The sequence below is a fragment of the Salvelinus namaycush genome, chromosome 37 (genome assembly GCF_016432855.1).
Source record: "Salvelinus namaycush isolate Seneca chromosome 37, SaNama_1.0, whole genome shotgun sequence".
NCBI classification, from domain to species: domain Eukaryota; kingdom Metazoa; phylum Chordata; class Actinopteri; order Salmoniformes; family Salmonidae; genus Salvelinus; species Salvelinus namaycush.
The window spans coordinates 29,778,042-29,801,840 of record NC_052343.1 but is presented as its reverse complement, the minus strand read 5'-3'; the positions used below and the strand labels follow the sequence as shown (position 1 = coordinate 29,801,840).

The 23,799-nt window shown below is 43.9% G+C and overlaps 1 protein-coding gene across 1 annotated transcript in view; it reads left to right on the top strand.

Moving 5' to 3' along the window:
- Positions 1-23,799, top strand: part of LOC120030968 (centrosomal protein of 192 kDa-like) — a 52,013-nt gene that overhangs the window by 20,090 nt on the left and 8,124 nt on the right. The window contains exons 13-17 of the mRNA XM_038976474.1: positions 1,662-1,780; positions 3,085-3,285; positions 5,952-6,042; positions 7,060-7,239; positions 13,127-13,416. Of these exons, the coding sequence (XP_038832402.1) occupies positions 1,662-1,780; positions 3,085-3,285; positions 5,952-6,042; positions 7,060-7,239; positions 13,127-13,416 (881 nt within the window). The remainder of the gene's footprint in view (positions 1-1,661; positions 1,781-3,084; positions 3,286-5,951; positions 6,043-7,059; positions 7,240-13,126; positions 13,417-23,799) is intronic.

Genomic DNA, 23,799 nt, shown 5'->3' with positions numbered 1-23,799 from the left:
GATAAGACTGGGGGATGTGTTGTGGTTTGGATAAGACTGGGGGATGTGTTGGGGTTTGGATAAGCCTGGGGGATGTGTTGGGGTTTGGATAAGCCTGGGGGATGTGTTGGGGTTTGGATAAGCCTGGGGGATGTGTTGGGGTTTGGATAAGCCTGGGGGATGGGGTTTGGATAAGCCTGGGGGATGGGGTTTGGATAAGCCTGGGGGATGTGGTTTGGATAAGCCTGGGGGATGTGGTTTGCATAAGCCTGGGGGATGTGGTTTGCATAAGCCTGGGGGATGTGGTTTGGATAAGACTGGGGGATGTGGTTTGGATAAGCCTGGGGGATGTGGTTTGGATAAGACTGGGGGATGTGGTTTGGATAAGACTGGGGGATGTGGTTTGGATAAGACTGGGGGATGTGGTTTGCATAAGACTGGGGGATGTGGTTTGCATAAGACTGGGGGATGTGGTTTGCATAAGACTGGGGGATGTGGTTTGCATAAGACTGGGGGATGTGGTTTGCATAAGACTGGGGGATGTGGTTTGCATAAGACTGGGGGATGTGGTTTGCATAAGACTGGGGGATGTGGTTTGCATAAGACTGGGGGATGTGGTTTGGATAAGACTGGGGGATGTGGTTTGGATAAGACTGGGGGATGTGGTTTGGATAAGACTGGGGGATGTGGTTTGGATAAGACTGGGGGATGTGGTTTGGATAAGACTGGAGGATGTGGTTTGGATAAGACTGGAGGATGTGGTTTGGATAAGCCTGGGGGATGTGGTTTGGATAAGACTGGGGGATGTGGTTTGGATAAGACTGGGGGATGTGGTTTGGATAAGACTGGGGGATGTGGTTTGGATAAGACTGGGGGATGTGGTTTGGATAAGACTGGGGGACGCGTTGTGGTTTGGATAAGCCTGGGGGACGCGTTGGCGTTGTGGTTTGGATGAGCCTGGGGGACGCGTGGTGGTTTGGATAAGCCTGGGGGACGCGTTGTGGTTTTGATAAGCCTGGGGGACGTGTGGTGGTTTGGATAAGCCTGGGGGACGCGTTGTGGTTTGGATAAGCCTGGGGGACGCGTTGGCGTTGTGGTTTGGATAAGCCTGGGGGACGTGTGGTGGTTTGGTTTGGATAAGCCTGGGGGACGTGTGGTGGTTTGGATAAGCCTGGGGGACGTGTGGTGGTTTGGATAAGCCTGGGGGATGTGTTGGCGTTGTGGGACCATCTGGTGGTGGTGCTGACTGTATATTGAATATATTGTATATCCTGGGTGGTGGCTGTTTGTTGATATGACCTCCTGTGTGGTGCTGACTGTATATTGAATATATTGTATATCCTGGGTGGTGGCTGTTTGTTGATATGACCTGCTGTGTGGTGCTGACTGTATATTGATATGACCTCCTGTGTGGTGCTGACTGTATATTGATATGACCTCCTGTGTGGTGCTGACTGTATATTGAATATATTGTATATCCTGGGTGGTGGCTGTTTGTTGATATGACCTGCTGTGTGGTGCTGACTGTATATTGAATATATTGTATATCCTGGGTGGTGGCTGTTTGTTGATATGACCTGCTGTGTGGTGCTGACTGATATGACCTGCTGTGTGGTGCTGACTGATATGACCTGCTGTGTGGTGCTGACTGATATGACCTGCTGTGTGGTGCTTGTCTTCAGAACAGCGGTGGTGATGACTGTTTCTCTGTGAGTCCTGTTGACCTGTGTCTGCGTGCCGGGGAGGAGCAAGGCATTGTGGTCTCGTTCACCTCTCAGGGCGGCAGGAAGAACCGAGAGAGGTACGTTTGATTATATATTTATTTTTTACACACTTCGGAGCTCTGAACGTCTAGCCTTGTAGAAAGCCTTCTACATTAATCAGTGTTCTGAACGTCTAGCCTTGTAGAAAGCCTTCTACATTAATCAGTGTTCTGAACGTCTAGCCTTGTAGAAAGCCTTCTACATTAATCAGTGTTCTGAACGTCTAGCCTTGTAGAAAGCCTTCTACATTAATCAGTGTTCTGAACGTCTAGCCTTGTAGAAAGCCTTCTACATTACTCAGTGTTCTGAACGTCTAGCCTTGTAGAAAGCCTTCTACATTACTCAGTGTTCTGAACGTCTAGCCTTGTAGAAAGCCTTCTACATTACTCTGTGTTCTGAACGTCTAGCCTTGTAGAAAGCCTTCTACATTAATCAGTGTTCTGAACGTCTAGCCTTGTAGAAAGCCTTCTACATTACTCAGTGTTCTGAACGACTAGCCTTGTAGAAAGCCTTCTACATTACTCAGTGTTCTGAACGACTAGCCTTGTAGAAAGCCTTCTACATTACTCAGTGTTCTGAACGTCTAGCCTTGTAGAAAGCCTTCTACATTACTCAGTGTTCTGAACGTCTAGCCTTGTAGAAAGCCTTCTACATTACTCTGTGTTCTGAACGTCTAGCCTTGTAGAAAGCCTTCTACATTACTCAGTGTTCTGAACGTCTAGCCTTGTAGAAAGCCTTCTACATTACTCAGTGTTCTGAACGTCTAGCCTTGTAGAAAGCCTTCTACATTACTCAGTGTTCTGAACGTCTAGCCTTGTAGAAAGCCTTCTACATTAATCAGTGTTCTGAACGTCTAGCCTTGTAGAAAGCCTTCTACATTACTCTGTGTTCTGAACGTCTAGCCTTGTAGAAAGCCTTCTACATTACTCAGTGTTCTGAACGTCTAGCCTTGTAGAAAGCCTTCTACATTACTCAGTGTTCTGAACGTCTAGCCTTGTAGAAAGCCTTCTACATTACTCAGTGTTCTGAACGTCTAGCCTTGTAGAAAGCCTTCTACATTACTCAGTGTTCTGAACGTCTAGCCTTGTAGAAAGCCTTCTACATTACTCAGTGTTCTGAACGTCTAGCCTTGTAGAAAGCCTTCTACATTACTCAGTGTTCTGAACGTCTAGCCTTGTAGAAAGCCTTCTACATTACTCAGTTGTACTTCAGAGTGTAATCTGTCTGTTGCTCTAGGATCCTTGTACCGGCAGCTCAGACTTTTCCCTGGGTGGTTGTTCTGTGTCCTTGTGTTTTCATGATACTTCCTGTTCCTGAGGTTTCTCTGTGCTCATCCCTCCAGTGTTCTGACCATCCTGGTGCTGCCGTCTGGTCCTCAGTATGAGGTGGTGCTGAAGGGACAGGTGGTACCAGAGGAGAGGGGTAACCCTGCTGCACCTGGTCCTGTCTCTGCCCTGGGCTTGCTGCCCCCCAGTGAGGTGCCCCCTATCCTCTCCAACAAGCAGTTTGTGGCCTGGGGAGGGGTCACGCTGGGCAGGGCTGTGTAAGGAACATTTACTAGACTCCTACATGTTAGTCATAATGATTCATCCATACATAGTTGCTCCCGAGTGGCGCAGCGGTCTAAGGCACTGCATCTCACTGCAAGATGCGTCACTACAGTCCCTGGTTCGACTCCAGGCTGTATCATATCCGGCCGTGATTGGGAGTCTCATAGGGCGGCGAACAATTGGCCCAGCTTCGTCCGTGTTTGGCCGTCATTGTAAATAAGAATTTGTTCTTAACCTGTTTGGGCTGCAAGCCCGACGTCGGTACACTTATGACAACAGCCAGCTCAAAGTGCAGGGCGCGAAATTCAAAAGATCTTTTTTTTAAATATTTAACTTTCACACATTAACAAGTCCAATACAGCATATGAAAGGTACACATCTTGTGAATCAAGCCAACATGTCTGATTTTTAAAATGTTTTACAGGGAAGACAAAATATGTCAATCTATTAGCTAACCACGTTAGCAAAAGACACCACTTTTCTTACTCCATCAGTTTCTTACTCCATCAGTAGCTATCACAAATTCGACCAAATAAAGAAATAAATAGCCACTAACCAAGAAAAAACTTCATCAGATGACAGTCTGATAACATATTTATTGTATAGCATATGTTTTGTTCGAAAAATTTGCATATTTCAGGTATAAATCATAGTTTACATTTCAGCTACAATCAGAAATTGCACCGAAAGCAGCCATAATATTTACAGACACCAACGTCAAATACCTAATTACTCATCATAAAACATTTCTGAAAAATACATAGTGTACAGCAATTGAAAGACAGGCATCTTGTGATTCCAGACAATATTTCCGATTTATTAAATGTTTTACAGCGAAAACAAAATGTAGCGTTATATTAGCATAGCCACAATAGCCAGAAACACTTGGGCGCCGACGACCAGTTCACATGCACGACAGATATTAGAAATAGCATCATAAAATGTTTCTTACTTTTGGTGATCTTCCGTCAGAATGTTGGACAAGGTGTCCTTTGTCCAGAACAGTCGTTGTTTGGATCTGGAACGGCAACTTTCCCTCTTCATTTAGCATGGGCACTAGCCGAGTGCTACATATCTCTCCAACGTAAACAAAGTCACAGAACGGAACACGGCAAAACTCCCGAAAATTTTTTAAATAATCTGATTAAACTATATTGAAAAAACAGGGACGGTAGCGTCTCACCTCGTCAACAGCCAGTGAAACTGCAGGGCGCCAAATTCAAAACAACAGAAATCACATAATTAAAATTCCTCTAACATGTATTTGACACCATTTTGAAGATACACTTGTTGTAAATCCAGCCACAGTGTCCGATTTCAAAAAGGCTTTACGACGAAAGCACACCAAACGATTATGTTAGGTCAGAGCCAAGTCACAGAAAAACACAGCTATTTTCCCAGCCAAAGAGAGGAGTCACAAAAACCAGAAATAGAGATAAAATTAATCACTAACCTTTGATGATCTTCATCAGATGACACTCATAGGACTTCATGTTACACAATACATGTATGTTTTGTTCGGTAAAGTTCATATTTATATCCAAAAATCGGAGTTTACAATGGCGCGTTATGTTCAGTAGTTCCAGAACATCCGGTGATTTTGCAGAGAGCATCAATTTACAGGAATACTCATCAACGTTGATCAAAGATACAACTGTTATGCATGGAATTTTAGATCCACTTCTCCTTAATGCAACCGCTGTGTCAGATTTCGAAAAAGCACACCATGCAATAATCTGAGTACAGCGCTCAGAGCCCAAATAAGCCAACGAGATATCCGCCATGTTGGCGTCAACAGAAGTCAGAAATAGCATTTATACATTTTCACTTACCTTTGATGATCTTCATCAGTATGCACTCCCAGGAATCCCAGTTCCACAATAAATGTTTGTTTTGTTCGATAAAGTCCATTTCTGTCAATTCCTCCTTGTTGTTTGCGCGTTCAGTACACAGGTCCAGGCAAAAGTTCAGACGAAACATCATATTACAGTCCGTAGAAACATGTCAAACTAAGTATAGAATCAATCTTTAGGATGTTTTTATCATAAATCTTCAATAATGTTCCAACCGGAGAATTCCATTGTCTTCAGAAATGCGATGTAACTCAAGCTAACTCTCACATGAACGCGCATGGTCAGCTCATGGCAGACCTTAGTCAATCCCCTCTCATTCGCCCCCACTTCATGGTAGAAGCATCATACAAGGTTCTAAAGACTGTTGACATCTAGTGGAAGCTTTAGGAAGTGCAACATGACCCCATTTCCACTATCTTGGATAAGCAAAGACTTGAAAAACTAAAAACCTCAGATTTCCCACTTCCTGGTTGGATTTTTTCTCAGGTTTTTGCCTGCCATATGAGTTCTGTTATACTCAGACATCATTCAAACAGTTTTAGAAACTTCCGAGTGTCTTCTATCCAAATCTACTACTAATATGCATATATTAGCATCTGGGCCTGAGTAGCAGGCAGTTTACTCTGGGCACGCTTTTCATCTGGACGTGAAAATACTGCCCCCTACCCCAAAGAAGTTAACTCTCTTGCCTAGTTAAATATATTTTTTAAATCATGTGTTATGAACATGGTTAGAAAGCTGTTGAAGAGGTTGATTGTTGATGGACGTGTTGTTGGAGCTCTGAATGTGGTCCTCTACCTGTACAGACAACAGAAGCTGGTTCTTCGTAATAACTCTCCCAACACAACACACCACCTGCGTCTGCTGATCCGAGGACAAGATCACAGCTGTTTCCAGGTAAGAACCAAGATCCTCAACTTGTCCAGCTCCATATGGCCTTCAGCTTCTCTGTAGAGATCAATCACAACAGCTCTGTCAGACTGCTCCTTAACCTTCTCCAGCTCCATGTGGCCTTCAGCTTCTCTGTAGAGGTCAATCAGAACAGCTCTGTCAGACTGCTCCTTAACCTTGTCCAGCTCCATATGGCCTTCAGCTTCTCTGTAGAGATCAATCACAACAGCTCTGTCAGACTGCTCCTTAACTTGTCCAGCTCCATATTCAGCTTCTCTGTAGAGGTCAATCACAACAGCTCTGTGTCAGTCTGCTCCTTAACTTGTCCAGCTTCTCTGTAGAGATCAATCACAGCTCTGTGTCAGACTGCTTGCCTGGAGACTTGGCTGTGGACTCCTGTGTTGTTTGAACTGTGATCTCACTGTGATCTGTCTCTCTCCTGTCTCTCTATTAAATATAATGTAATATATCTGTCTCTCTCTCTCCTGTCTATCTATTCATGTAATATATCTCTCCAACTGTCTCTCTCTCCTGTATCTATTCATTTAATATGTCTCTCCATCTGTCTCTCTCTCTCCTGTCTATCTGTTAATGTAATATATCTGTCTCTCTCTCTCCTGTCTATCTATTCATGTAATATATCTCTCCAACTGTCTCTCTCTCCTGTATCTATTCATTTAATATGTCTCTCCATCTGTCTCTCTCTCTCCTGTCTATCTGTTAATGTAATAGATCTGTCTCTCTCTCTCCTGTCTATCTGTTAATGTAATATATCTGTCTCTCTCTCTCCTGTCTATCTGTTAATGTAATAGATCTGTCTCTCTCTCTCCTGTCTATCTGTTAATGTAATAGATCTGTCTCTCTCTCTCCTGTCTATCTGTTAATGTAATAGATCTGTCTCTCTCTCTCCTGTCTATCTGTTAATGTAATAGATCTGTCTCTCTCTCTCCTGTCTATCTGTTAATGTAATAGATCTGTCTCTCTCTCTCCTGTCTATCTGTTAATGTAATATGTCTCTCCCAGCTCCAGAGTAGCTTTGGACAGGAGGAGAGGTTGACCCGCCACAGAGAGCTGTCCATCCGGCCCAGGGAGGATGTTGTTGTCCACCTGCTGTTTGCCCCAACCCGGGTGGCCTGCACCCTGTCCAAGCTGGAGATCAAACAGTCTGGAGTACGGCCCTCACAGCCTGGCATCAAGTTCACGGTGAGGCCCTCACAGCCTGGCATCAAGTTCACTGAGGCCCTCTCTACCCTAACCCTCCTGGTTCACTGTGAGGCCCTCACAGCCTGGCATCAAGTTCACTGAGGCCCTCTCTACCCTAACCGTCCTGGTTCACTGTGAGGCCCTCACAGCCTGGCATCAAGTTCACTGTGAGGCCCTCACAGCCTGGCATCAAGTTCACGGTGAGGCCCTCACAGCCTGGCATCAAGTTCACTGAGGTCCTCTCTACCCTAACCATCCTGGTTCACTGTGAGGCCCTCACAGCCTGGCATCAAGTTCACGGTGAGGCCCTCACAGCCTGGCATCAAGTTCACGGTGAGGCCCTCACAGCCTGGCATCAAGTTCACGGTGAGGCCCTCACAGCCTGGCATCAAGTTCACTGTGAGGCCATCACAGCCTGGCATCAAGTTCACTGAGGTCCTCTCTACCCTAACCATCCTGGTTCACTGTGAGGCCCTCTCTACCCTAACCATCCTGGTTGACTGTGAGGCCCTCTCTACCCTAACCATCCTGGTTCACTGTGAGGCCCTCACAGCCTGGCATCAAGTTCACTGTGAGGTCCTCTCTACCCTAACCATCCTGGTTTACTGTGAGGCCCTCTCTACCCTAACCATCCTGGTTCACTGTGAGGCCCTCTCTATCCTAACCATCCTGGTTCACTGTGAGGCCCTCTCTATCCTAACCATCCTGGTTCACTGTGAGGCCCTCTCTATCCTAACCATCCTGGTTTACTGTGAGGCCCCCTCTACCCTAACCATCCTGGTTCACTGTGAGGCCCTCTACCCTAACCATCCTGGTTCACTGTGAGGCCCTCTACCCTAACCATCCTGGTTCACTGTGAGGCCCTCTACCCTAACCATCCTGGTTCACTGAGGCCCTCTCTACCCTAACTGTCCTGGTTTACTGTGAGGCCCTCTCTACCCTAACCATCCTGGTTCACTGAGGCCCTCTCTACCCTAACTGTCCTGGTTCACTGTGAGGCCCTCTACCCTAACCATCCTGGTTCACTGTGAGGCCCTCTACCCTAACCATCCTGGTTCACTGTGAGGCCCTCTACCCTAACCATCCTGGTTCACTGAGGCCCTCTCTACCCTAACTGTCCTGGTTCACTGTGAGGCCCTCTACCCTAACCATCCTGGTTCACTGAGGCCCTCTCTACCCTAACTGTCCTGGTTCACTGTGAGGCCCTCTACCCTAACCATCCTGGTTTACTGTGAGGCCCTCTCTACCCTAACCATCCTGGTTCACTGAGGCCCTCTCTACCCTAACCATCCTGGTTCACTGTGAGGCCCTCTCTACCCTAACCATCCTGGTTTACTGTGAGGCCCTCTCTACCCTAACCATCCTGGTTTACTGTGAGGCCCTCTCTACCCTAACCATCCTGGTTCACTGAGGCCCTCTCTACCCTAACTGTCCTGGTTCACTGTGAGGTCCTCTCTACCCTAACCATCCTGGTTTACTGTGAGGCCCTCTCTACCCTAACCATCCTGGTTCACTGTGAGGCCCTCTCTACCCTAACCATCCTGGTTCACTGAGGCCCTCTCTACCCTAACCGTCCTGGTTCACTGTGAGGTCCTCTCTATCCTAACCATCCTGGTTCACTGTGAGGCCCTCTCTACCCTAACCGTCCTGGTTCACTGTGAGGCCCTCTCTACCCTAACCGTCCTGGTTCACTGTGAGGCCCCCTCTACCCTAACCATCCTGGTTCACTGTGAGGCCCCCTCTACCCTAACCGTCCTGGTTCACTGTGAGGCCCTCTCTACCCTAACCGTCCTGGTTCACTGTGAGGCCCTCTCTACCCTAACCGTCCTGGTTCACTGTGAGGCCCTCTCTACCCTAACCGTCCTGGTTCACTGTGAGGCCCTCTCTACCCTAACCATCCTGGTTCACTGAGGCCCTCTCTACCCTAACCATCCTGGTTCACTGTGAGGCCCTCTCTACCCTAACCATCCTGGTTTACTGTGAGGCCCTCTCTACCCTAACCATCCTGGTTCACTGTGAGGCCCTCTCTACCCTAACCATCCTGGTTCACTGTGAGGCCCTCTCTACCCTAACCATCCTGGTTCACTGTGAGGCCCTCTCTACCCTAACCATCCTGGTTCACTGAGGCCCTCTCTACCCTAACCGTCCTGGTTCACTGTGAGGTCCTCTCTACCCTAACCGTCCTGGTTTACTGTGAGGCCCTCTACCCTAACCATCCTGGTTCACTGTGAGGCCCCTCTATCCTAACCATCCTGGTTCACTGTGAGGCCCCTCTCTATCCTAACCATCCTGGTTCACTGTGAGGCCCTCTCTACCCTAACCATCCTGGTTCACTGTGAGGCCCTCTCTACCCTAACCATCCTGGTTCATTGTGAGGCCCTCTACCCTAACCATCCTGGTTCACTGTGAGGCCCTCTCTACCCTAACCGTCCTGGTTTACTGTGAGGCCCTCTCTACCCTAACCGTCCTGGTTTACTGTGAGGCCCTCTCTACCCTAACCATCCTGGTTCACTGTGAGACCCTCTCTACCCTAACCATCCTGGTTCACTGTGAGGCCCTCTCTACCCTAACCGTCCTGGTTCACTGTGAGGCCCTCTCTACCCTAACCGTCCTGGTTCACTGTGAGACCCTCTCTACCCTAACCATCCTGGTTTACTGTGAGGCCCTCTCTACCCTAACCATCCTGGTTCACTGTGAGGCCCTCTCTACCCTAACCATCCTGGTTCACTGAGGCCCTCTCTACCCTAACCGTCCTGGTTCACTGTGAGGCCCTCTCTACCCTAACCGTCCTGGTTCACTGTGAGGCCCTCTCTACCCTAACCGTCCTGGTTTACTGTGAGGCCCTCTCTACCCTAACCATCCTGGTTTACTGTGAGGTCCTCTCATCGACCCTAACCATCCTGGTTTACTGTGAGCCCTCTCTAACCGAACCGCCTGGTTTACTGTGGAGGCCCTCTCTACTCCGAACCATCCTGGTTCACATGTGAAGACCCTCTCTACCCTAACCGTCCTGGTTCACGTGTGAGGCCTCTCTACCCTAACCGTCCTGGTTCACTGTGAGAAACCTCTCATAAACCCTAACCATCCTGGTTCACTGAGGCCCTCTCTACCCTAACCATCCTGGTTCACTGTGAGGCCCTCCTACCCTAAGCCATCCTGGTTCACTGTGAGGCCCTCACAGCCTGGCAGCAAGTTCACTGGGGAGGTCCCTCTCTAACCCTAACCGTCCTGGTTTACTGTGTAGGTCCTCTACCTAACCCCTTAACCGTCCTGGTTTACTGGTGAGGGCCCTCTCTACCCTAACCATCCTGGTTTACTGTGAGGTCCTCTCTACCCTAACCGTCCTGGTTTACTGTGAGGTCCTCTCTACCCTAACCATCCTGGTTTACTGTGAGGCCCTCTCTACCCTAACCATCCTGGTTTACTGTGAGGCCCTCTCTACCCTACCATCCTGGTTTCTGTGAGGCCCTCTACCCTAACCATCCTGGTTTACTGTGAGGCCCTCTCTACCCTAACCATCCCTGTTTACCTGTGAGGCCTCTCTACCCTAACCATCCTGGTTCACGGTGAGACCCTCTCTACCCTAACCATCCTGGTTCACTGAGGCCCCCTCTACCCTAACCATCCTGGTTCACTGTGAGGCCCTCTCTACCCTAACCGTCCTGGTTTACTGTGAGGCCCCCTCTACCCTAACCGTCCTGGTTCACTGAGGCCCTCTCTACCCTAACCATCCTGGTTTACTGTGAGGCCCTCTCTACCCTAACCGTCCTGGTTTACTGTGAGGCCCTCTCTACCCTAACCGTCCTGGTTCACTGTGAGGCCCTCTCTACCCTAACCGTCCTGGTTCACTGTGAGGCCCTCTCTACCCTAACCGTCCTGGTTCACTGTGAGGCCCTCTCTACCCTAACCGTCCTGGTTCACTGTGAGGCCCTCTCTACCCTAACCGTCCTGGTTCACTGTGAGCCCTCTCTACCCTAACCGTCCTGGTTTACTGAGGCCCCTCTCTACCTAACCGTCCTGGTTTACTGTGAGGCCCTCTCTACCCTAACCATCCTGGTTTACTGTGAGCCCTCTCTACCCTAACCATCCTGGTTTACTGTGAGGCCCTCTACCCTAACCTCCTGGTTCACTGTGAGGCCCCTCTCTACCCTACCTGTCCTGGTTTACTGTGGACCCTCTCTCCCTAACCATCCTGGTTCACTGTGAGGCCCTCTCTACCCTACCATCCTGGTTTACTGTGAGGCCCTCTCTACCCTACCATCCTGGTTTACTGTGAGGCCCTCTCTACCCTACCATCCTGGTTCACTGAGGCCCTCTCTACCCTAACCGTCCTGGTTCACTGTGAGGCCCTCACAGCCTGGCATCAGTTCATTCACTGTGAGGCCCTCTCTACCCTACCATCCTGGTTCACTGTGAGGCCCTCTCTACCCTACCATCCTGGTTTACTGTGAGGCCCCCTCTACCCTACCATCCTGGTTCACTGTGAGGCCCCCTCTACCCTAACCATCCTGGTTCACTGAGGCCCTCTCTACCCTAACTGTCCTGGTTTACTGTGAGACCCTCTCTACCCTAACCATCCTGGTTTACTGTGAGGCCCTCTCTACCCTAACCATCCTGGTTTACTGTGAGGCCCTCACAGCCTGGCATCAAGTTCACTGTGAGGCCCTCTCTACCCTACCATCCTGGTTCACTGTGAGGCCCTCTCTACCCTAACCATCCTGGTTCACTGTGAGGTCCTCTCTACCCTAACCATCCTGGTTCACTGAGGCCCTCTCTACCCTAACATCCTGGTTCACTGTGAGGCCCTCTCTACCCTAACCATCCTGGTTCACTGTGAGGCCCCCTCTACCCTAACCATCCTGGTTCACTGTGAGGCCCTCTCTACCCTAACCATCCTGGTTCACTGTGAGGCCCTCTCTACCCTAACCATCCTGGTTCACTGTGAGGCCCTCTCTACCCTAACCATCCTGGTTCACTGTGAGGCCCTCTCTACCCTAACATCCTGGTTCACTGTGAGGTCCTCTCTACCCTAACCATCCTGATTCACTGTGAGGCCCTCTCTACCCTAACCATCCTGGTTATTGTGGTTATTCAATAACGTGGTTATTGAAGTGTGTAGTGCAAGGCCAACAATAGAAACGTGAACATCTATGGCTCCCCAGGATCTAGTGACTTATTGAAGTGACCAGACTGGTTTTCAGTGGTGGTTATTGCTCTTAAAGGGACATTACACTTTTTAAAGTTTGTCAGATGTTTTTAGACGACCGCACAATGAGTCTGTGACGATGTATGGGTTATGAGTCTGTGACGACGTATGGGTTATGAGTCTGTGGCGACGTATGGGTTATGAGTCTGTGGCGACGTATGGGTTATGAGTCTGTGGCGACGTATGGGTTATGAGTCTGTGGCGACGTATGGGTTATGAGTCTGTGGCGACGTATGGGTTATGAGTCTGTGGCGACGTATGGGTTATGAGTCTGTGGCGACGTATGGGTTATGAGTCTGTGGCGGTATGGTGTTTATGAGTCTGTGGACGTATGGGTTATGAGTCTGTGGCGCCGTATGGTTTATGAGTCTGTGGCGACGTTTGGGTTATGAGTCTGTGGCGACGTATGGGTTATGAGTCTGTGCGCGTATGGTTATGGTCTGTGGCGACGTATGGTTTATGAGTCTGTGGCGACGTATGGGTTATGTTGTGGGACGATGGTTATGAGTCTGTGGCGACGTATGGGTTATGAGTCTGTGGCGACGTATGGGTTATGAGTCTGTGGCGACGTATGGGTTATGCGTCTGTGGCGACGTATGGGTTATGTAGCTCTGGCTATATGCCTCACATCTTAATAGAGTGAAATATACAATCTGCCTTCTGTCTCTCTCGCCCCCCCAGATCCCACTATCAGGCTATGGAGGGACCAGCAACATTATTCTGGAAGACCACAGGAAGCAGTCAGACGGCTACGTGGCTATGCTAATGGGTGTGGCAGCAGGCCAGGTCTCCAAGCTGTGTGTCTGTGTGAGAAACACAGGGTCCAGGGCTGCCTTCATTAAGGCTGTTCCCTACTCTGACCTACACACACGCTCTGTCATGGACTCCTCTGGCATCAGCCTCTCTCCGTCGCAGTTCGTCCTGAAGGAGAGGACACAGGAGGTAGGTCACATGACTTGTTTCTGCATGTGGTCAGAAAGGAGGTTCTGGTTTGAACTGGACTTCCTGTCTGGAGAGATGGAGAGATGTTTCTATCATTAATAGTTGGTTTGAACTGGACTTCCTGTCTGGAGAGATGGAGAGATGTTTCTATCATTAATAGTTGGTTTGAACTGGACTTCCTGTCTGGAGAGATGGAGAGATGTTTCTATCATTAATAGTTGGTTTGAACTGGACTTCCTGACTGGAGAGATGTAGAGATGTTTATATCATTAATAGTTGGTTAGAACTGGACTTCCTGACTGGAGAGGTGTTTCTATCATTAATAGTTGGTTAGAACTGGACTTCCTGTCTGGAGAGATGTAGAGATGTTTCTATCATTAATAGTTAATAGTTGGTTTGAACTGGACTTCCTGACTGGAGAGATGTTTATATCATTAATAGTTAATAGTTGGTTTGAACTGGACTTCCTGACTGGAGAGATGTTTCTATCATTAATAGTTGGTTTGAACTGGACTTCCTGACTGGAGAGATGTTTCTATCATTAATAGTTGGTTTGAACTGGACTTCCTGTCTGGAGAGATGTAGAGATGTTTCTATCATTAATAGTTGGTTTGAACTGGACTTCCTGACTGGAGAGATGTTTCTATCATTAATAGTTGGTTAGAACTGGACTTCCTGACTGGAGAGATGGAGAGATGTTTATATCATTAATAGTTGGTTTGAACTGGACTTCCTGTCTGGAGAGATGTTTCTATCATTAATAGTTGGTTTGAACTGGACTTCCTGTCTGGAGAGATTTAGAGATGTTTCTATCATTAATAGTTGGTTTGAACTGGACTTCCTGTCTGGAGAGAGTTTCTATCATTAATAGTTGGTTTGAACTGGACTTCCTGACTGAGAGATGTTTCTATCATTAATAGTTGGTTTGAACTGAACTTCCTGACTGGAGAGATGTTTATATCATTAATAGTTGGTTTGAACTGGACTTCCTGACTGGAGAGATGTTTCTATCATTAATAGTTGGTTTGAACTGGACTTCCTGACTGGAGAGATGTTTCTATCATTAATAGTTGGTTTGAACTGGACTTCCTGACTGGAGAGATGTAGAGATGTTTCTATCATTAATAGTTGGTTTGAACTGGACTTCCTGACTGGAGAGATGTTTATATCATTAATAGTTGGTTTGAACTGGACTTCCTGTCTGGAGAGATGTTTCTATCATTAATAGTTGGTTATAACTGGACTTCCTGACTGGAGAGATGTTTCTATCATTAATAGTTGGTTAGAACTGGACTTCCTGTCTGGAGAGATGTAGAGATGTTTCTATCATTAATAGTTGGTTAGAACTGGACTTCCTGACTGGAGAGATGTTTCTATCATTAATAGTTGGTTTGAACTGGACTTCCTGTCTGGAGAGATGTTTATATCATTAATAGTTGGTTTGAACTGGACTTCCTGTCTGGAGAGATGTTTATATCATTAATAGTTGGTTAAACTGGACTTCCTGTCTGAGGATGGAGAGATGTTTCTATCATTAATAGTTGGTTTGAACTGGACTTCCTGTCTGAGAGATGTAGAGATGTTTCTACATCATTAATAGTTGGTTTGAACTGGACTTCCTGACTGGAGAGATGTTTCTATCATTAATAGTTGGTTTGAACTGGACTTCCTGACTGGAGAGATGTTTCTATCATTAATAGTTGGTTTGAACTGGACTTCCTGACTGGAGATGTTTCTATCATTAATAGTTGGTTATAACTGGACTTCCTGACTGGAGAGATGTTTATATCATTAATAGTTGGTTTGAACTGGACTTCCTGTCTGGAGAGATGTTTCTATCATTAATAGTTGGTTTGAACTGGACTTCCTGTCTGGAGAGATGTTTCTATCATTAATAGTTGGTTTGAACTGGACTTCCTGACTGGAGAGATGGAGAGATGTTACTATCATTAATAGTTGGTTTGAACTGGACTTCCTGACTGGAGAGATGTTTATATCATTAATAGTTGGTTAGAACTGGACTTCCTGACTGGAGAGATGTTTCTATCATTTAATAGTTGTTTAGAACTGGACTTCCTGACTGTGAGAGATGTATAGATGTTTCTATCTAATAGTTAATAGTTGTTTGAACTGGACTTCCTGACTGGAGAGATGTTTATATCATTATATTAATAGTTGGTTTGAACTGGACTTCCTGACTGGAGATATGTTTATCATTAATAGTTATAGTTGGTTTGAACTGACTTCCTGACTGGAGAGATGTTCTATCATTAATAGTTGGTTTGAACTGAACTTCCTGTCTGGAGAGATGTAGAAGATGTTTTCTATCATTAATAGTTGGTTTGAACTGGACTTCCTGACTGGAGAGATGTTTCTATCATTAATAGTTGGTTAGAACTGGACTTCCTGACTGGAGAGATGGAGAGATGTTTATATCATTAATAGTTGGTTTGAACTGGACTTCCTGACTGGAGAGATGGAGAGATGTTTCTATCATTAATAGTTGGTTAGAACTGGACTTCCTGACTGAGATATGTTTTCCTATCATTATAGTTGGTTTGAACTGGACTTCCTGACTGGAGAGATGTTTCTATCATGTATAGTTGGTTTGAACTGGACTTCCTGTCTGGAGAGATGTTTCTATCATTAATAGTTGGTTTGAACTGGACTTCCTGACTGGAGAGATGGAGAGATGTTTCTATCATTAATAGTTGGTTTTGAACTGGACTTCCTGACTGGAGTAGATTTTTCTATCATTATAGTTAATAGTTGGTTTGAACTGGACTTCCTGTCTGGAGAGATGGAGAGATGTTTCTCCATCATTAATAGTTGGTTGAACTGGCCTTCCTGACTGGAGAGATGTTTCTAGCATTATAGTTTGGTTAGAACTGGACTTCCTGTCTGGAGAGATGTAGAGATGTTTCTATCATTAATGGTTGGTTTCAACTGGACTTCCTGACTGGAGAGATGTAGAGATGTTTCTATCATTAATAGTTGGTTTGAACTGGACTTCCTGACTGGAGAGATGTTTCTATCATTAATAGTTTGGTTTGAACTGGACTTCCTGACTGGAGAGATGTTTCTATCATTAATAGTTTGGTTTGAACTGGACTTCCTGACTGAGAGATGTTTCTATCATTAATAGTTGTTATAACTGGACTTCCTGACTGGAGAGATGTTATATCATTAATAGTTGGTTTGAACCAGGACTTTCCTGTCTGGAGAGATGTTTCTATCATTAATAGTTGGTTTGAACTGGACTTCCTGTCCTGGAGAGATGTTTCTATCATTAATAGTTGGTTTGAACTGGACTTCCTGACTGGAAGATGGAGAGATGTTTACTATCATTAATAGTTGGTTTGAACTGGACTTCCTGACTGGAAGGATGTTTATATCATTAATATTTGGTTAGAACTGGACTTCCTGACTGGGAGAGATGTTTCTATCATCATAGTTGGTTAGAACTGGACTTCCTGACTGGAGAAGAATGTAGAGATGTTTCTATCATTATCAGTTAATAGTTGGTTTGAACTGGACTTCCTGACTGGAGAGATGTTTATATCATTAATAGTTTATAGTTTTGTTTGAACTGGACTTCCTGACTGAGAGAATGTTTATCATTATATTAATAGTTGGTTTGAACTGGACTTCCTGACTGGAGAGATGTTTCTATCATTAATAGTTAATAGTTGGTTTGAACGGACTTCCTGACTGGAGAGGATGTAGAGATGTTTCTATCATTATAGTTGGTTTGAACTGACTTCCTGACTGGAGAGATGTTTCTATCATTAATAGTTGGTTAGAACTGGACTTCCTGACTGGAGAGATGGAGAGATGTTTATATCATTAATAGTTGGTTTGAACTGGACTTCCTGACTGGAGAGATGGAGAGATGTTTCTATCATTAATAGTTGGTTAGAACTGGACTTCCTGACTGGAGAGATGTTTCTATCATTAATAGTTGGGTTTGAAACTGGACTTCCTGACTGGGAGATGTTTCTATCATTAATAGTTGGTTTGAACTGGACTTCCTGACTGGAGAGATGTTTCTATCATTAATAGTTGGTTTGAACTGGACTTCCTGACTGGAGAGATGTTTCTATCATTAATAGTTGGTTTGAACTGGACTTCCTGACTGGAGAGATGTTTCTATCATTAATAGTTAATAGTTGGTTTGAACTGGACTTCCTGTCTGGAGAGATGGAGAGATGTTTCTATCATTAATAGTTGGTTTGACTGGACTTCCTGACTGGAGAGATGTTTCTATCATTAATAGTTGGTTAGAACTGGACTTCCTGACTGGAGAGATGTAGAGATGTTTCTATCATTAATATTGGTTTGAACTGGACTTCCTGACTGGAGAGATGTTTCTATCATTATAGTTGGTTTGAACTGGACTTCCTGTCTGGAGAGATGAAAGAGGCTTAATATCATTAATAGTTGGTTTGAACTGGACTTCCTGACTGGAGAGATGGAGAGATGTTTTCTATCATTAATAGTTGGTTAGAACTGGACTTCTGTCTGAGAGATGGACAGATTTTCTATCATTAATAGTTGGTTAGAACTGGACTTCCTTCTGGGAGAGATGTTTTTATCATTAATAGTTGGTTTGAACTGGACTTCCTGACTGAGGATGGAGGATGTTTTCTATCATTAATAGTTGGTTTGAACTGGACTTCCTGTCTGGAGAGATGTTTTCTATCATTAATAGTTTGGTTTGAACTGGACTTCCTGTCTGAGAGATGGAGAGATGTTTCTATCATTAATAGTTGTTTGAACTGGACTTCCTGACTGGAGAGATGTTTCTATCATTAATAGTTAATAGTTGGTTTGAACTGGACTTCCTGTCTGGAGAGATGGAGAGATGTTTCTATCATTAATAGTTGGTTTGAACTGGACTTCCTGACTGGAGAGATGTTTCTATCATTAATAGTTGGTTAGAACTGGACTTCCTGACTGGAGAGATGTAGAGATGTTTCTATCATTAATAGTTGGTTTGAACTGGACTTCCTGACTGGAGAGATGTTTATCATAATAGTTGTTTGAACTGGACTTCCTGTCTGGAGAGATGGAAAGAGGTTAATATCATTAATAGTTGGTTTGAACTGGACTTCCTGACTGGAGAGATGGAGAGATGTTTCTATCATTAATAGTTGGTTAGAACTGGACTTCCTGTCTGGAGAGATGGAGAGATGTTTCTATCATTAATAGTTGGTTAGAACTGGACTTCCTGTCTGGAGAGATGTTTCTATCATTAATAGTTGGTTTGAACTGGACTTCCTGACTGGAGAGTGGAGATGTTTCTATCATTAATAGTTGTGTTTGAACTGCTTCCTGTCTGGAGAGATGTTTCTATCATTAATAGTTGGTTTGAACTGGACTTCCTGACTGGAGAGATGTTTCTATCATTAATAGTTGGTTTGAACTGGACTTCCTGACTGGAGAGATGTAGAGATGTTTCTATCATTAATAGTTGGTTTGAACTGGACTTCCTGTCTGGAAGATGTAGAGATGTTCTATCATAATAGTTGGTTAGAACTGACTACTTCCTGACTGGAGAGATGTTTCTATCATTAATATTGGTTTGAACTGGACTTCCTGACTGGAGAGATGTTTCTATCATTAATAGTTGTTTGAACTGGAACTTCCTGTCTGGAAGATGTTTATATAATTAATAGTTGGTTTGAACTGGACTTCCTGTCTGGAGATGGAGGAGATGTTTCTATCATTAATAGTTGGTTTGAACTGGCTTCCTGACTGGAGAGATGTTTCTCTATCATTAATAGTTGGTTTGAACTGGACTTCCTGACTGGAGAGATGTTTCTATCATTAATAGTTTGGTTAGACTGGACTTCCTGACTGGAGAGATGTTTCTATCATTAATAGTTGGTTGTGAACTGGACTTCCCTGTCTGAGAGATGGAGAGATGTTTCTATCATTAATATGTTGGTTTGAACTGACTTCCTGACTGGAGAGATGTTTCTATCATTAATTTTTGGTTTGAACTGGACTTCCTGACTGGAGAGATGGAGAGATGTTACTATCATTAATATTTAATATTTGTTAAACTGGACTTCCTGACTGGAGAGATGTTTATATCATTATAGTTGGTTTGAACTGGACTTCCGACTGGAGAGATGGAGAGATGTTACTATCATTATATTTGGTTTGAACGGACTTCCTGACTGAGAGATGTTTTATCATTAATAGTTGGTTTGAACTGGACTTCCTGACTGGAGAGATGGAGAGATGTTTCTATCATTAATAGTTGGTTTGAACTGGACTTCCTGACTGGAGAATGTTTCTATCATTAATAGTTGGTTTGAACTGGACTTCCTGACTGGAGAGATGTTTCTATCATTAATAGGTTGGTTTGAACTGGACTTCCTGTCTGGAGAGATTAAGAGTGTTTCTATCATTAATAGTTTGGTTTTGAACTGGACTTCCCTACTGGAGAGATGTTTTCTATCATTAATGGTTGGTTTGAACTGGACTTCCTGTCTGGAGAGATGGAGAGATGTTTCTATCATTAATGTTGGTTTGAACTGGACTTCCTGACTGGAGAGATGTTTCTATCATTAATAGTTGGTTTGAACTGGACTTCCTGACTGGAGAGATGGAGAGATGTTTCTATCATTAATAGTTGGTTTGAACTGGACTTCCTGACTGGAGAGATGTTTCTATCATTAATAGTTGGTTTGAACTGGACTTCCTGACTGTAGAGATGTTTCTATCATTATATTGGTTTGAACTGGACTTCCTGACTGGAGAGATGTTTCTATCATTAATAGTTGGTTTGAACTGGCTTCCTCACTGAGAGATGTTTCTATCATTAATAGTTGGTTTTGGAACTGACTTCCTGACTGGAGAGATGTTCTATTCATTAATAGTTGGTTTGAACTGGACTTCCTGACTGGAGAGATGTTTTTATCATTAATAGTTGGTTAACTGGACTTCCTGACTGGAGTTTTTCTATCATTAATGTTGGTTAGAACTGGAACTTCCTGTCTGGAGAGATGTAGAGATGTTTCTATCATTAATAGTTTGTTTGAACTGACTTCCTGTCTGAGAGATGTTTATATAATTAATAGTTGGTTTGACTGGACTTCCTGTCTGGGAGATGGAGAGATGTTTCTATCATTAATAGTTGGTTTGAACTGGACTTCCTGACGGGAGAGATGAGAGATGTTTCTATCATTAATAGTTGGTTTGAACTGGACTTCCTGACGGAGAGATGGAGAGATGTTTCTATCATTAATAGTTGGTTTGAACTGGACTTCCTGACTGGAGAGATGGAGAGATGTTTCTATCATTAATAGTTGGTTTGAACTGGACTTCCTGTCTGGAGAGATGTTTCTATCATTAATAGTTGGTTTGAACTGGACTTCCTGTCTGGAGAAGATGTTTCTATCATTAATAGTTGGTTTGAACTGGACTTCCTGACTGAGAGATGTTTCTATCATTAATAGTTTGTTTGAATGGACTTCCTGACTGGAGAGATGTAGAATGTTTCTATCATTAATAGTTGGTTTTGAACTGGACTTCCTGACTGGAGAGATGTTTCTATCATTAATAGTTGGTTTGAACTGGACTTCCTGTCTGAGAGATGTAGAGTTTTTTCTATCATTAATATTTGGTTTGAACTGGACTTCCTGACTGGAGAGATGTTTCTATCATTAATAGTTGGTTTGAACTGGACTTCCTGTCTGGAGAGATGTTTTCTATAATTAATAGTATGGTTTGAACTGGACTTCCTGTTCTGGAGAGATGGAGAGATGTTTCTATCATTAATAGTTGGTTTGAACTGGACTTCCTGGCTGGAGAGATGTTTTATCATTAATAGTTGGTTTGAACTGGACTTCTGACTGGAGGATGTTTCTATCATTAATAGTTGGTTAGAACTGGACTTCCTGACTGGAGAGATGTTTCTATCATTAATAGTTGGTTGAACTGGACTTCTGCTGGAGAGATTGTAATTAATATCATTAATAGTTGGTTTGAACTGGACTTCCTGACTGGAGAGAGGAGAATGTTTTCTATCATTAATAGTTTGGTTAAATGGACTTCCTGCTGGGAGAGGAGATGTGTTTCTACATAATAGTTGGTTGAAACTGGACTTCTGTCTGGAGTAGATGTTTCTATCATTAATAGTTGGTTTGAACTGGACTTCCTGACTGGAGAGATGTTTTTCTATCATTAATAGTTGGTTAGAACTGGACTTCCTGTCTGGAGAGATGTTTTTCATTAATAGTTGGTTTGAAACTGGACTCCTGTCTGGAGAGATGTTTCTATCATTAATAGTTGGTTATGAACTGGACTTCCTGACTGGAGAGATGTAAGATGGTTTTACTATCATTAATAGTTGGTTTGAACTGGACTTCCTGCTGAGAGATGAAGGTTTCATCATTAATAGTTGGTTGAACTGGACTTCCTGATGGAGAGATGTTTCTATCATTATAGTTGGTTTGAACTGGATTCCTGACTGGAGAGATGGAGATTTGTTTTTTTCATTAATAGTGGTTTGAACTGCCCTGCAGGAGATTTTATATAATTAATAGTTGGTTTGAACTGATTCCTGTAATGGAGAGATGTTTCTATCATTAATAGTTGGTTTGAACTGGACTTCCTGACTGGAGAGAGTGTTTCTATCATTAATATGGTTTGAATGGACTTCCTGACTGGAGAGATGTTTCTATCATTAATAGTTGGTTATAACTGGACTTCCTGACTGGAGAGATTGTTTCTATCATTAATAGTTGGTTGAAACTGGACTTCCTGTCGGAAGATGGAGAGATGTTTCTATCATATAGTTGGTTGAACTGGACTTCCTGATGGAGAGGTGTTTCTATCATTAATAGTTGGTTTTGAAACTGGACTTCCTGACTGGAGAGATGAGTGTTACTATCATTAATAGTGGTTTGGTAACTGGACTTCCCTGACTGGAGAGATGTTTATCTCATTAATAGTTGGTTTGAACTGGACTTCCTGACTGAAGTGAGAGATTTCTATCATTAATAGTTGGTTGAACTGGACTTCCTGACTGGAGAGATGTGTTTATATCATTAATAGTTTGTTGAACTGGACTTCCTGACTGGAGAGATGTTATCTATCATTAATAGTTAATATTGGTTTGAACTGGACTTCCTGACTGGAGAGATGTTTTCTATCATTAATGTAGTTTGTTAAACTGGACTTCACTGCGGAGAGAGATGTTTATCATTAATAGTTGGTTTAGAACTGGAACTCCGACTGAGAGATGTGAGAGATGTTTCTTATCATTATAGTTGGTTGAACTGGACTTCCTGATGGAGAGATGTTCTATCATTAATAGTGGTTGAACTGACTTCCTGACTGGAGAATGTGTTCTATCATTAATAGTTGGTTTGAACTGGACTTCCTGACTGGAGAGATGTTATCTATCATTAATAGTGGTTGAACGGACTTCCGACTGGAGAGATGTTTCTATCATTAATAGTTGGTTATGAAACTGGACTTCCTGACTGGAGAGATGATATTTTTCTATCATTAATAGTTGGTTTGACTGGACTTCCTGCTGGAGAGATGTTTTTTTCTTAATATTTAATAGTGGTTTGAACTGGACTTCCTGACTGGAGTGGAGAGATGTTATCTATCATTAATAGTTTGGTTGAACTGGACTTCCTGACTGGAGAGATGTTTTTATAATTAATAGTTGGTTTGAACTGGACTTCCTGACTGGAGAGATGTTTCTATCATTAATAGTTGGTTTGAACTGGACTTCCTGACTGGAGAGTATGTTTCTATCATTATAGTTGGTTATGAACTGGACTGTCCTGACTGGAGAGATGTTTTTCTTCATTAATAGTTGGTTTGAACTGGACTTCCTGACTGGAGAGATGTTATCTCTATCATTAATAGTTGGTTGAACTGGACTTCCTGACTGGAGAATTGTTTTATCATTAATGTTGGTTATAACTGATTCCTGACTGGAAAGAGATGTTTCTATCATTAATAGTTTGTTAGAACTGGACTTCCTGTCTGGAGAGATGTTTCTATCATTAATAGTGGTTTGAACTGACTTCCTGACTGAGAGATAGTTTGATAATATTAATAGTTGGTTTGAACTGACTTCCTGTCTGGAGAGATGGAGAGATGTTTCTATCATTAATAGTGGTTGAACTGGACTTCCTGACTGTAGAGATGAGATTTCTATCATTAATAGTTGGTTGAACTGGACTTCCTGACTGGAGAATGGTAGAGATGTTTTCTATCATTAATAGTTGGTTTGAATGGACTTCCGTACTGGAGAGATGGAGAGATGATTTTATCATTATAGTTGGTTTGTAACTGGACTTCCTGCTGGAGAGTGTTTCTATCATAATAGTTGGTTTGAACTTGGAAAAAAACAACTTTCCTGTCTTGGAGGATGTTTC